The sequence below is a fragment of the Anoplolepis gracilipes genome, chromosome 9 (assembly GCF_047496725.1).
Source record: "Anoplolepis gracilipes chromosome 9, ASM4749672v1, whole genome shotgun sequence".
Taxonomy (NCBI): Eukaryota; Metazoa; Arthropoda; class Insecta; order Hymenoptera; family Formicidae; genus Anoplolepis; species Anoplolepis gracilipes.
In genome coordinates this window covers 1833231-1848209 of record NC_132978.1, presented here as the reverse complement: position 1 = coordinate 1848209, position 14979 = coordinate 1833231, and the positions used below count along the sequence as shown (strand labels likewise).

Genomic DNA, 14979 nt, shown 5'->3' with positions numbered 1-14979 from the left:
ACGGGCGTGCAGCGAGATAAGGGCAACAGAAACCGTGATTCGGGAGCCACTTGAAAATGTCGGGACTCCGGCGACTTAGGGGATGATCTTGGAGAAGTACAAATGTATTTTAAAGAGAAAAGGGGGAGGGGGCTGGGGAGAAAAGAGGGGATGGTCACGTTGAAATTTTTCTCGGGATTTATGTCTTTTAAGAGTTAGGAGAGGATTAGGTGCAATGTGAAAACCCCGCACAAAAAACATCTCATCTCGGAGCAACAGTGTGTGCAATGTGTATTGTTTGTGGTGTGTCAAGTATATATCGAGAAATATACGTTTGTGAGATAAAGTGTTTGTTGCTTGTGTTATTGGATCAAGAAGATTCTTTCATGAACGGTGAGATTGATTGTCGAGTCCGTAATCGATTTCTGGCACGACGCGTAGAACAAGATCCTTGTCTTTACGCCATCAGCGCGTACAAATATTATTTAAGCTAATATACTGCAAGATGTTCCAGGCACTTTATTTCTTGACTATAGATATTTGAACTCACTTGTGCAAAATTATGGAGAAAAAGAAAACTTGGAATTCTGTATTTTCCTTGGAAATTTAAATAGATATCATTCTTTTACAATTTTTTAATTTTCAACCATAAAAATACAAGTTAAAAATCTTGTATTATAATGAGATCTATATGAAATTAAATAAAAAAGATTTTGTTATCTATTTGCATTACGGCATTCATCAAAAAACGGCTTCATTTCAATTACTTGCAAAGTGTTCGATGTAATAAAAAATGTCGTTTGTTTTCATATTAAAACAAATGACATTTTTTATTTTTGTTTTGACATTTAAAAATTCCATAGCTGAGAAAGTGCGCAATTCTAAGATGTATACTGTTTAATTCATATTTGTCATACTAGAGTTAAGTGCGACACACGAGTATCGACATCGGACTCGACATAAGAACGGGTTGGCATTAATAATACAATATGATATATCTCTTTAGTTATATCACATTAATACATGGTTACTCATTAATAATTATTATACTGGATGTCTCAGAGTCACTTTACTGTCACCTACTCTTTGACAAATTCGAAATTAATCTCTTTATATGATAAATTTGAAAAGAAACTACAATTTATTGCTATTTTTCGATTTGCAACATTAAATACTTTAACAAATAAAAAAAAACTCAAATTAATTTTCCTCTAAGAAAAAATCAATTCGGGATTAATTGAAAAGTTAGAGGTCATTAGCTATTTGCGCATATTTTAAAACATAATTTTCCATCATTCTTTAATCTTGCTTAAGAGCAAGATTAAAGAATAATGGGAAATAAATAATGAATATATTTCTAAAATATAGAAAATTAGAAAAAATCTTTTAGAAACTAACAACGTATCACTATTTTGATTTAAAATTTAAAAAGAAACAGTATCTTTCTCTTACTTTGCTTATTAGAATATTTTATTATAAGGAGAACTGCTGCAAATCTGGCACATCCTGTATGCAAATTTTTATATTTCGACATAAAAAATTGTTTATAGTATAAACTTGTATATATGATAAATATATAAGTAAATAATATAAACAAATTTTATGTCCTCATATAAGTGTACGTAAGGCACGCGTGCGTATATACATATACATATGATTGTGGTGTCGAATTGAAATCGCTGGTAGCGAAACCATTAATGACGCTTAGGGAGCGGTGTCGAGAAAGAATCAACGTGATACCTGGTAATCGCGTATAAAGCACTCCCATTATCATCGATGGCCGATTACACGGCAGTACACGATGGTTATGCTTGGGACACAATATGAAAATTATATGGATTAAAAGCTGGATTGCAATAAGAGAAGGAGACAGAGACAGATTAATATCATGTGTTGGACAACACCACCTAGAAATAAAATATACATTACAGAAATCGACATCAACGTTAGGAAATTATTTGACAAAATCTACGGTATCATATGCACATACTTACTCATACACTAAAATGTAAGAGCAGACATGTTATATATTTGACGTTAAATTGTCTAGATATATTAATGCCAAAGTATAACGCTATCTATGATGTTAATCAGTACCCCGAAACTAGTGCTAAGATGGAAAATGATCTAAATTACGACTTGATTTATGAATTATTCAGTTACGCTCAATTGACTCACGTGAATTCGATTTGGCAATGTTACTATTTAGAAATTATATTCTCGAATAATATTTTTCAATTACTTTATTATCCTTTCACCGACATTTCTTATAACTCATGATTTATTTTCTTAAAAGCGATGCAATCGAAAAGATATGTCATATTAGTGCTCGTAATGTAATAAAAGAAATAGATTAGAAGAATGAATTTTCAACTGGATTGATATTTTAAACAAAACATCAATAATTGGTTTTTTAAATACATTTATATAAAATATTATATATCTTTAAAAAAAATTGAAATTATTAACAATCTAATCTAACCTTCGAGCGTATTATTGCTTCATGTGTTATTACAGTCATTTAATAATAATCGTAAATAAATGATTACACATCAATGTATGTGTCAAATAAGTAATCACTAATGGAGAAATATAATTCTTTTCCGATAAAGATATATTATTACTTTAAATGGTAATATTTATTTACGTGTGTGTTATATGTATAACATATTTTAATATTTTAAAAAATGATTCTAATCATTATCCAATCGTAATAAAGTATGTGGTATTAAATAATCCAAAATTTTTACTACAATGTTTCTTATTTGCGAGAAAAAAAAACATGAGTATCTCGGAATGTCAGCAAAATTAATTGTCATCTGCCGATCGAGCGCATCTTGTAAAATAATCTAATGATGTGAGTTCGAAGTCATATCTTCTTTCTAATCTGTTTGCCTATATAATACGAGCTACGTTGAATCGATGCTGTAATATCGATTTAATAATACCTTTGCTCGAATTAAGGTTCCGGCAAAGAACTGTGGATATCGTTAAGTGGATTAATACAAATGAAAGTCGATTGAAAGGTGTTTGTAATAAGCGAAAGAGTTTAGATGTAATTTCATCATCGTGTTATAAAAATCGATTCTAAGACGCTCCAAATCTGTACAAAATTGTGCGTGCTGTTCGATGACCTTATCGATCCCTATTAATACCGTTAATTTTACGATACGCGCGTAAAAAAATTGCGAGCTGATATGAGGGTCCGATTGGACGAGGAGATTACGACAATAAACGCGTATTTCTTAACGAGACGGACGTAAGAAAAGTTTTATTTAATAAAAGGATGGAAACGTCGCGAATCGTTTGCCTTAACGAAAGGTCAGGCTATCGAGTTTGTTAAACGTAAAACTTAATGATCAAGATAGTTGATTATAATGTCGATTAGTCCAATTCTCTCCTTTTGTTGCGTCATCATGTATTAAACTAATAACATTAAATTCTTAATTGTATAACCAATACAACAAGTTTAACTAATTTTTAATGACAATTTTGATCGTTAACATTTTACATATAATATGGAGATAATCAAAAGAACAAAATTATAAAATCTGTTTGCTGTTGCGGTATCATTGCAAATATAGTAACATCAATAATTAAGTGACCCATCAATAATTAGATTCCACTATCATGTTCTATTATAATATATAGTACAATTATATATAATAAATTATATTATTTTTAAATGAGATAAAATATTATTAATAAAGAAGTAACGTTCTTTTTTAAACAAGAATAAATCACACAGATACTCTAGATTAATTTACAATATTTTTTAATTCAAAATATTTTAAAATATTTTAAAATATTTAGATTTAAGAGAAACTGGAATTTTAAATATTTTCTCAATATTTGTTTTTCTAACTAAAAAATTATCAAGTAATTATTTTTTAAATTTCCCCCGCATTTTGTAAATGAAGGTCTTTTGCATGATAAAAATGCGCGCATTTCATATTTTACAAATATAATATTACAAAAGTCCACATAAAATATTTAAAAGAAAAAAGAAACAATATAAAAGACATCATGAACATGAATAGAAAAAAAGACAAAGCCATGCAAATGCATTTTCAAATATAAATATATTGTGTGTGAGATTATAAGTATAAACTGCTAAGATATTAAAATAATATAAATGTGATTTTTACATGACAGAATAATCCGTCACATATGTCGCTGGCAATGGAACTCTTAGTGCAACTTAACTTATCGTTTGTTAATTTTTTTAGATTGTCGTCAATACACACAATCAATCTAAGAAACTATATTGTGTACAAGTATCGAACAAATGTAATTTCGTTTTGGTAACTTCCCAACGTCGTAGATAGAATGTAGCTATGAGCCAGAAAGCAGCATGAAAACATAACAATAAAATATATCCTGAAAACAGTGACCTTATTAAAGATCACTCTTTAAGTAATCACTTGCTAAACCCTAGAATCCTCATATATAGGTTCCCTAAAATATTTTTGTCACAAGCTTCTTGTATTAAAAACATTTCAAAGAGAGAGAAAGAGAGACGATGGTCTAAAATAGATTAAATTGATCAGTGTCGATTAATGTCCTTGTTGTGACAACTCAACTTCTTGGCTCAAATTCAACAATCGTTCTCCGCTAACAAATCGCGATTCTACAGAGTGTTAAAAAATTGAGAAGATCAGTAATAGTTTTTCAATCAATTAAATCGGGTATTCGTGTGTACTTCTTCTTAATAAATCATTCATGTGGATAATTATTAAATATCAATTAGCACAATTAAATAACAACCATCAGAATTAGCAAATAATATATATAGAGAGAGAGCAAATAATATTGACACATGTTAGTTATTTATATGTGTAATTAAATGTTAATAATTGGGAAAATATTTCTCATTTTTCCGAGAATTTTTTCATAAGAGAAAAATAATTTTCTAATTATTCGAAATATATGTTTATACAAGTTTTTTTTTCTTTCAGAGATATGCTATATATTGTATGTACAGATTGTACTTGTTACACGTGATAATAAAGGCAACAATGCGCGACGTTTCGCAATCTCTGCATTGTGTTTTGCTTTGTGGGCGCGCGCGCATAATTTGGTCCTGGACTTACCCTTGCCGCGATGGATGTGGTTGGTTTCTCAAGAAGATCCCACAGCCACTTCTGATATTGGGCACATTTTCCGTCGCCAAATTCCTCCTCCTCGCGCTGCCGGAGCGACTCCGCCTCCTTCCGCATTTCCTCGTGCACGTGCTCTTTACGTTGATGATACTTGTGCTGGCAACAGCTCTCGAGATAGAGCTCGTCGACGCCCCAGTAAGCAAGATCGTCGCTGAACGCCAACACGCACATCTCGTCTACCAGGTGGAGCTTGCCGGTGCGATAAAAGTTGAGGATCGAGCTAAAAGACTTGGGATGTCGATCAAAAAAATACTCGTTGTCGATGAGGGAGTAGTCGTCGCAGAGCTCAGTGATCGCCTCGTGGGTGTTGCAGTCCCGTAGCCGGCCTAGGCGCGTGTGCGGTAATCGTTCGAGGGTGCGCCAAAGAACCTCATGCTTCACACCGCCGACGTTGATCGAGACACGCCGGTTCAGCGCCTTCGAACGCATGATCATGAACGGCTCCGGCGGTAGGGACGTCATCGACCTCGAGAAGGCACGTTGCTGCTGCATCTGCAGCGGCAGGGGCGGCGGCGGCGGTGGCGGCGGCGGCGGCGGCGGCGGTGGCGGTGGCGGTAGAGACGGTAAGTTTACCGGCGCCACGGTACCAACCGGTCCTACAGACGACGAAAACGGAGCGTAACGGACTTCCTTGTTCGTGCCTCCTCCACCACTCCCTGCCCCTCCTGCTCCACCACCCATTCCCGCGATTCCCGTGGCACCAACTCCACCGTATCCTAGCCCGCCGAATCCACCTCCAGATCTAACTCCTGTCGACACGCCGAACCCAAAACCTCCTCCGCCACCGGTGCAGTCGGTGTTCCCGCGACCGGCTGCACCGGGCTGCTGCAACGTCGTCGTACCGCCACCCTCAAACACGTAGCCCTGGTCGGTGCTGATGTAGGGCACCGTACACGACGACGACGATGAGAGCGCCGGGCCGGTGACCACGGCGCTACCATTACGTTCCCCGTCCGCCAGTGTGTTGTCCTCGAGCCGTCTCTCGTTCAGCATCGGACGCGCCGAGCGACGGCGGGTTCAAGTCGTCGGCCACCAGCGCGATTGCAAGGCGATTATCCTTCGCGTTGCTCTCGACGCCGATGCTTTCGTTCGCCGATACTTCCTGTCTGATAACTGACGAGTCTATCTCGCGTCTTTCTCGTTTTTTTCTTCTTTCTTCTTCTTCTTCGTCCTCCTCCTCCTCGTCCACGGTGTTGCTCTTCAGCTTCATCCGTAAATCGGTCCAGCCCCTTCCGTCGACTCAGTCGACAGATTCTGCCGTATCATAATCTGAAAAACATCGGAGAAATCATATAAATGTGTTTGTATCACAAGGATAATTACGTATACATTATACCTTGTACATTGCAAGACACGCGGGATATTCTGTTTAAAATTCAACATTTTTTAAAACGCTATTTTAAATTTCTTTAATTATCTCAAATACGGTTGGATATATTGAACAATCTATGTGAATGTATTTAAATCTGCATTCAAGATATATATGCGAGATATTTTCTTTAAGGATAAGCAAAAATATTCATTGAAACAGTTTGTAAACAAAGTATTTCACATATGCTTGCATAAATTTTCTTTGTCCTGACTTTACCATTGCAATTTCTTTATTTTTGCTCGTAATTATAAATACTAGAAATTAAATATACATACATATATTAATCATTAATTTACATTGATCACTTTTAAGTTATAGACAATTGTAGTTGTTAAGTGATTTAAATACTGCCAATAAAATTTCAAATTATTTTAAAATCTAAATATTTTAAAATTTGATTATATTCGTAATACACATGAAACCTATACACATTCTTGAATTTCATTATCAAAATATCTAGAAAAGTATAAGTATAACAAGAAGAGATACATCTTATATTTGAAAATTTTTCCAATTATTTTATTATATACAAAATATAAGATATTTATTTATTTATGTGACAATTCTTGCGTCACTTTTTCATTTCTTATTCCACCATGGAATATTAAAATGCATGCTGCATTAACTGATATGTAATAAATTTAATTATATTATAATGGAAAAATATATCAAGATGTTACTATGAGATAATAATGAGATAATAGATTTAAAAAAAAAACTGTTTCTGCAAATTCTAGTTTTTGCGTGTTTCTTCGAAGGCAAATAACTCTCGAAGAAATGATCGATATAATTTACCACATGGCCCCCGCAAAATCATAACTTTATTAAAAGCATTATATCCATCATATCTGCAATGATACTCGCAATATTCGTTATTCTAAGCGATCAAAACTCGCATATAAAATGGCCAAAACTATTTTTCTTCCATTCTATTGTATTTAATTTATTCCCTTTCTTTTCCTTTCTTTGTTTAAAAATATATCTTACAGACTCCATGCATACAAAACACACATACACAGATATATATGTACATATCTGTGTATGTGTGTTTGCATGCGTGGAATCTGTAAGATATATTTTTAAATAAATTATCAGTACATACATATATTGTAATACATACAAAAAAACTCGAGTAAAACACGGTTAAAGTAGATGGTATGAGAAAAAAAGAAAAAGGGAGAGAAGGGGGATAGAAACAGAGAGGGAAATATTAAGAATTCATTTCTTCAAGTCAAATATAAATAACACTACATTGAAATAATAATAAATTAATAATTCAATAATCAGTAAACTGTTAAATATAACACGTGAATGGGTGTACGAATATACATATAACGCACGTCTTTTCCTCTCTGATATATAATATAACGAATATATTACAGTATATTATACATAAACCTGGCATTTCCCGAAAGATATTTCTCAAAGAGAGTGAACTTTCCATTCCGTATAAATATACATATATATACATATATAGAGAGCGAAGAAACGAAAATCGATCTTTCTCTCCCATCTCGCTCTCTCTTTTTCTCTTTCTAGCAAAGGACTATACACCTGACCTGACCCCCGGAGAGGAGAGAACGCGACATTCTGATACGACGTAGCATACATAAAGTCGGAATTCTTCTGTGTGCGCATACTTCGTGAAACATCCGGTTTCTGCGCTTCCGCGCACTTGATCCTAAGACATTTGCGCGAAGAATAACTATTGATCTTTGACTTTTTCGGTCCAGAACAGAACGTGATACTGTTTAGAAAGTTACGAACACCTTCAACGTAAATTTTCTCATGCTTAATTTCGGATTCTCACTTGAAAACAATTGTATATAATTAATCTCTAATTATTGCTCTGTATAATTATCACAAACATATCTATTCAAATATATAAAAAAACTTTATAGTATAATTATTATCGTTATTATTTTTTATTTTATAGTATAATTATTATTTTATTGTATTATTTTTTTATGAAAAAAGATATATATTTCTGAACGATAATTTTAATTCAGTCAAATGTCAGTAATATCAGTTAGTAGGGTAAATAGACAAGAGCAAGGCTAAAGGAAATTATTAAATTATTAAATTAAATTCCTTGTATACCCGAATATTTCGAGATATTCCATTAAGATATTCGAATTCAGTAATCATCTTGATGATTGAAATGACTAATTATATTAACGATTATTGACATGTAACAAATACGATTGATGGACAAATCTACGACCTATGCGATCTATATTTTTATCACATAAATACTTACATAGAAAGAAGGTATTTATAATGCGATTTAACTGCTTCTATCTTAAATTTGTATAGAGAGAAAATTTAAAAAAGCAATTCTCAATGAACTTTTCTTAATGGAATAGCGAGTCTCAAATAAAAAACATTATACGGAACGACGAGGGATGTTTGCGTCGAGTAGATCGCGCTTCGAAAATATATTCAAGATAATTACTCACGAAATTTGTCAACATTGATGGATGACGCATTATTATGAGGCAATTACGTGATACGCGATCAATTTCTCATGACAGCTTAAGGATTGCACGATTCGGCATTTTTCTCCGTTGACCTTTTTAATCATATTTTGCGTCTTTATCGCAAGTTATTTCTCAAAATTATTTGTCCATTTTTCTTAGCTTTAAATGATAAAACAAAAATGTTTAATAAATAATATGCTTCGAGAAAACTTTTCGAGAAGACTTCTTCTGCAAACATATATATTTGAACAATGTATTCAGAGAAAACTTTAGCATATATTTTTCTTTCGGAGAATATCTTCAACGTATCAAGCAAATGTTCAAAGGAAAAAAGAATAATGTAAAAATATGAAGAGTTTTTTCGTTACCGGATCATATTTCAAGGAAACGTTCTTACGATACATTTCCAAACATTTCCAAAATCTTCTGTAAAATATTTCAAATATATTCCCGAACTTTACAACTTTCAAAATACCAGAGAGAACATAAAGAGCTCTGACAATTTGAAAAATTTAACAGCAAGTGCAACAATCGGTTGCATCACGGTTGCGTCGCTGTAACTTTTTGGCGTCGAATCAATGCAACGTTGACGATTCACGAGAATAATTCACTAATACGATTGCCGAAAATTAAAACAACAAGATACAGATATTTATCCGCAGTCTATATTTTCGAAGGGCACCTATCAAGAGAAAAATATATGTTTGCTTGACGAGCGTCGAATAGGTTTATCTCGAGACTCACTCGATACAGGGTAGTTTACGAGCAGTAGAGTAACGACCGTGATTGTCAGACAGTAGTAAAGGACAACACTAGACTGGGATCTCATCTACGTCTACGTAAACCTACGCACAATAGATATCAAGCATTATTTTAACAGAAAAATAAAACAAAATGCTATAAAGCTATTCTAAAATTATATCACTTCTTCCGTAATAGTGTATTTTATTATATATAAAAATATAAAAGGTTTTATTTTGAAACTGAGCGTTCCCATATGCTTACTATAATCTCTCGAGCTTTTACAAATGTCGATCTCTCCTAAATGTTTCTTTTTTGCTAATTATTCTTTTGAACAATCAATTTTCACAATGTATAAAGCAAATTTGTTGCTGACAATTGCAAAAACATATTTTACGTCTTTTAAAATCAAGTTTAAGCTACATTTTCCACAGAAAAATCTACGATACTCCGTCAATTATTGAAATATATCGGAGCAAAACCAGCGAGAGAAGTTACTTTTAAAAATATATCATTTTCCGCGAATACCTAAATTCCGTAAACTACTGTTCGCTTGAAATTATCTCGAAAAACTAATATTAATCCCGATTAATTAAAAGTCTCCATTTGTTCAAGGATTTTAATAACGAAACGGGAAGCGAATCACTGACCCGAATTACAAGCGGACTCGATTTCAAGGGGCTCGTTCAAACCGCACTACGCGCGGCTTGACAGATCCAAGGGCGACCAGCTGAGAGCGCGAACGACGGGGACAATCTCGTGCTATCTGGGTCTCGCGGTCCGGGAACATTCTTGTTGACGACGACGACGACGACGACGACGACGACGACAACGACAACGACAACGACAACGATGCGTGTTGTACCGATGGTGTGCGTCGCGCGACAGCTACTATACGGAAATAGACAAGAGGCGTGTGCGAAGCAAGCTACCAGCAAGATTATCTCTTGGCGCGCTACTCACCTCTCTCTTGCTTCCGCTTTAAACATGATCGCTGCTCGGTCGAGGAAGCGGCGCGTCGTTGCGTGTCGCGCTGGAATGTCGCATCTCGTCACCCGGCAAAATCCCCTTGCGATATCCGCTTTGGGAATAACGATGACGCACAGTGACGAAGACGGTGACGACGACGGCGACGGCGACGACGACGACGATGACGACGACGACGACGGCGGCGGCGACGGCGACGACGACCGCACTGGCACTACCACTTGTTCCACACCGGGCGCTGCGATCGACGCCCCGTACGTCTATCGATTAAACCAATGTGGGTACGGTCGGGGTACGAACACGAGGGTGCGCGCGATGCTCCGAGAAGAGACGTCCCGTACCTTGAATATCGGACGCGAGATAATCAGATGAAGAAGGCGGGAGACAATCGCGCAGTTATATCGCTATCGATCGCTACCGATTCGACTACCGGTTCGTCATCGGCAATAAAAAAAAAAAAAAAAGAAAAAAAAAGGGGGAAAAGTCGCGTGCGCGCGAGAAACTCGAAAATCGTACGACTGTCAACGTATTACTACTACCGGCCTGCTGTCGGCCGCTCTCTTTTGATAGTTTAGAGGTGACGGTACAGTCTCTGTACCACTGTAACTACTGTTGGCGCCGACAGAGGCACTATTTGGACGCGAGCCAGCGGTGCGCCTTGGCGATTATCCCGAATCCCGAGCTACCCTGTGCGCCCCGAGCCCCGATGAGTTGCGCGTCGTCCCCGCACCCTGCTCCAGTGACGAAGCGGTGCTTTTAAAGTGCGGGCGACTCCTCTCTACACGGCCAACAAGACGTATAATCGCTTTTGGGCGCGGCGTCATCGCGAGAGTGGACACTTTTATATTATATAATTATATAGTCTCCCAATCGTTTTTATAAATTACAATATACAAAATGATAATATAGGATTAGCTTGTGGTGTTAGGAAGATGTCTATAAAGTATGTTTTTTCTTTCACAAAGTAAAACTTGAAACACGTGTTTAACTTTTATCGATAAAAAAATGTAAAATTAAAAAACCAAGAGAGAAAGAGAGGGAGAGAGGAATGGAAAGATAGGAAGACATTTTATTTACTTTTAAATTACTTATGAACAATTAATATTATATTAAAATAATGTCTTATAGTTTTGTCACAATTTCGTCGTTAATTTCTTTATTGTTATATTATTTTTATACGTTTTACAGAGAATGCCATGCCCGATCGATGTTTTCATTCCTATTTTTCCCCTACCCGGCTCTCTTTTTTGGCTCTCTCTCTCTCTCTCTCTCTCTCTCTTGCGCGCGATCTCGTACTGCAATATCATCGGAATTCGCGAAGTCGGAATTTTCGACACGAAGCCAGGAGATTGAGCCTCCGCATCGCCAACGTTCTTCGCGAGGAGCAAATCGATAAAGCATCCTATATGCGTCGAAGAAGCGTTCTACGTATTACTTAATAGTCAGATCGATATCATATCAGAACGAGGTCAATATCGAATCGGTCGAAAAAAAGTTTAAAGGCCGCACAAGGCCGAAACTGCATTATCAAAGCAAATCGCTGTCCGATCGCTGTCGACAGGAAATCTATCCAGTCTGTATGAAATCAGGTCACCACATTTCCAGATAATACGGCTGGTTGTTGCCCATACGATCACATCATCAATAGAGAGAGAGAGAGAGGTGTTATTTTTAGAGACAGCATGGAGGTCGTCACGAATAATATACCAGTGATCGATTCTTAACGGCATTTTTGCACATTCGCATAATCGCGCTTGCAAATTTAATAATATGCAGATTCAAATACCAATTACATGTTATTAAATACCAATACGTATAAAAAAACGTCAACACATTTGTGGTAAAATCGTTGAAAGATTAATCTACAAAACATAATTTCCTTGTTAAAAATTGATAGAAATTTATTTTAAATAAAAGAATCAAATTATTAAAAATTATCTTTTAAATTCAAAACTCTTAAACTTGAAACTTTTAATTTTTTTGATAATTTAGTAGAAAAATAAGTATCTATTTTCGTCACTTTTTTAAAATTAAAATCCTTAACTTTTTTCTTAATACATTGAATACTATAAAAATCTTAGATAATGAATGTCTCATTTAAATTAATTTAAATGTTTGCAACAAAAAAATTACAAACTTTTAAACTTTTGAAAGTTAATAATGATTGCATATTCATATATATATATATATATATATATATATATAAACATCATTATATATATATATAAATAATTTGATACAATAAATATCCTAACCAAAACTATTATTTATTATAGGGTAATTTCATCCTTAGTAGTCGGATTAAAATGAAATATATTTCAGTGTGAAAACTGAATTCTCTATCATAATAAAAATTCTAGAATGTATATTATATCATAAGAAATATAGACGGTTAAATATTTCAATGAAAAACTTACTTGAAAATATTATTTTATTCTCTCCAAGAAACATGTACATCGTCGGTTCGGTATCTCTGAATGCAAGTAGTTTGTGTCCAAGGAGTACCACCTTCGCAATTGTATTGAAGCAATCCAGCGACTGCGATCATAACACCGTTATCTATACAGAATCGCTCATCCGTCGCATAAAGAGTTGCATTTCTTTCTTTACACATGACACCCATCATTTCCTGCAGTCTCTCATTGCATCCTACACCACCCACGATTAATACTTCATTCGATCTCACGTGTGCCATCGCGCGTTCTGCAACATTATTTAATATTAAACAAGAAAAGAGATAAAATATAAAAAATAAAATCATCCAATGAATAATTACCTGTAATTTCGATGAGCATGGCAAATACAGTTTCTTGCAAAGAAAAACATAAATCTTCAGGAGTAAATTCCTTTGTATCAAGCCATTTGGGCAAATGTTCCTCTATGTGACTTAAGATACCAGAGAATGATACATCCATCCCTTTCACAACGTACGGTAGTGGTGCCAGTTTCTCACCTCTTTTTATACCCATAAAATTTTAATTGAATTCAGCATACAAGATCCCATAAGTGTAATCTTAAAGGATAATATTTATCGAGGATTTCCAAGATGAAATCCTAGCAGAATATTAATTAAATATAAAAATTTGCTTACTTTTTTGCTAACTGTTCTATGTTGTATCCAGGGCTGGGATCATTTGACAGCTTTAATAGTCTTGCAAATCTGTCTAAACAATTTCCTACTGCAATGTCAATTGTCTCGCCAAAAATACGATATCTTTGTCGAGAATATGCAATAATTTGAGTGTTTCCACCAGAAACATACAAAACAGTAGGATTCTCGCTACCAGTAATTAAACGCCCCATCTCAATATGACCGATACAGTGATTGACTGAAACTATTGGTTTATTGTGTAATTGAGCAACAGTCCTAGCTACTAAAGCAGCGACTGTCAATGGCGCTCCCATTCCTGGTCCTTTTGTGTAACAAACAATATCTACATCCTTCATGTTAATCTTTGCATCATCTAAGGCTTTTTGCAAAATATCTAATATATGTTTTCTATGATGTTGCGCTGTTTCTCGAGGTAAAAAACCTAATAAACAGATATGTCTACATTATATATTTTAGCATATTTACATTGAAACTTTTTATAAATATTAAGTCTATTTAAAACAATGTTTACCTAGCAACATTATTCATAGAAAAATTTTACTTATTATTTTATGCTGTGAAATTTAATGTGTAAATATGTATTTTTATTTTTTGTGTAAGTTTTGTACAAATATTTTAACTATTTTAATAAAATGTTTTCATCATAAATAGAATCCTACATTGCATGAATAAAATTAAATTAGGCTTGGCACAAATTTATCAATAAATTTTATTGTAAAATCTTGCTCAATAAATAACAAAAAGATTTACATCATATATATTAAGTCATTGTTTACAGATTTACACATAATATATGTATACGTAAAATTATTTTGAGGTTACCTTCTCCCGGTGGAGTAACATAGGTATGTCGCACGTTGGATAACACTTGTTGATCGCGAATTATTCCTACGCCCAGTTTATTCGCGCTACCTTCGAATCCGATAGCAATCACCATTTTTATATATTTCAATTTTTCTGTTTCTGGTGATCAAAATAAATACTTATTCACGCATAAATGAATGGAATGATTGAAATAAATATCATGCCGCACCACACATCGCAAACAAAAATATACATATATTTATTTACACACGTCACGTGATCTATGACAGATCATCTGTCATTAATTTGCTTTTTCGTGAGAGGGCATAACTAGACTAATAT

General features: G+C 34.5%; 2 protein-coding genes across 7 annotated transcripts in view; both read right to left on the bottom strand.

The window, feature by feature from the left end:
• The window catches only part of Shab (Shaker cognate b), a 46541-nt gene extending 40375 nt beyond the window's left edge, over window positions 1–6166 (bottom strand). For all 4 annotated transcript variants that reach the window (XR_012047347.1, XR_012047346.1, XM_072899368.1 and 1 more), the window contains exon 1: window positions 5073–6166. Coding sequence is in view for 2 of the 4 variants with exons in the window: in XM_072899368.1 (XP_072755469.1) it covers window positions 5073–6134 (1062 nt within the window). In the remaining 2 variants the exon portion in view is untranslated. The remainder of the gene's footprint in view (window positions 1–5072) is intronic.
• Window positions 6167–6300: 134 nt separating this feature from the next.
• Window positions 6301–14923, bottom strand: Tcs3 (Probable tRNA N6-adenosine threonylcarbamoyltransferase Tcs3). Of its 3 annotated transcripts, none has more exons than XR_012047349.1 (6): window positions 14656–14923; window positions 13813–14254; window positions 13498–13676; window positions 13139–13424; window positions 10698–12583; window positions 6301–6410 (listed from the first exon to the last, which is right to left on the bottom strand). XR_012047349.1 is itself a non-coding variant. In XM_072899383.1 (5 exons), the coding sequence occupies exons 1-4, from the start codon at window positions 14768–14770 to the stop codon at window positions 13153–13155; spliced, it is 1008 nt and encodes a 335-aa protein (XP_072755484.1). In that variant the 5' UTR covers window positions 14771–14923; the 3' UTR covers window positions 6301–6410; window positions 13139–13152. The 3 variants fall into 3 exon arrangements, 1 of the variants encoding a protein (XP_072755484.1); XR_012047350.1 differs by having other exon boundaries at window positions 10698–11062; XM_072899383.1 differs by lacking the exon at window positions 10698–12583.
• Window positions 14924–14979: the final 56 nt, after the last annotated feature.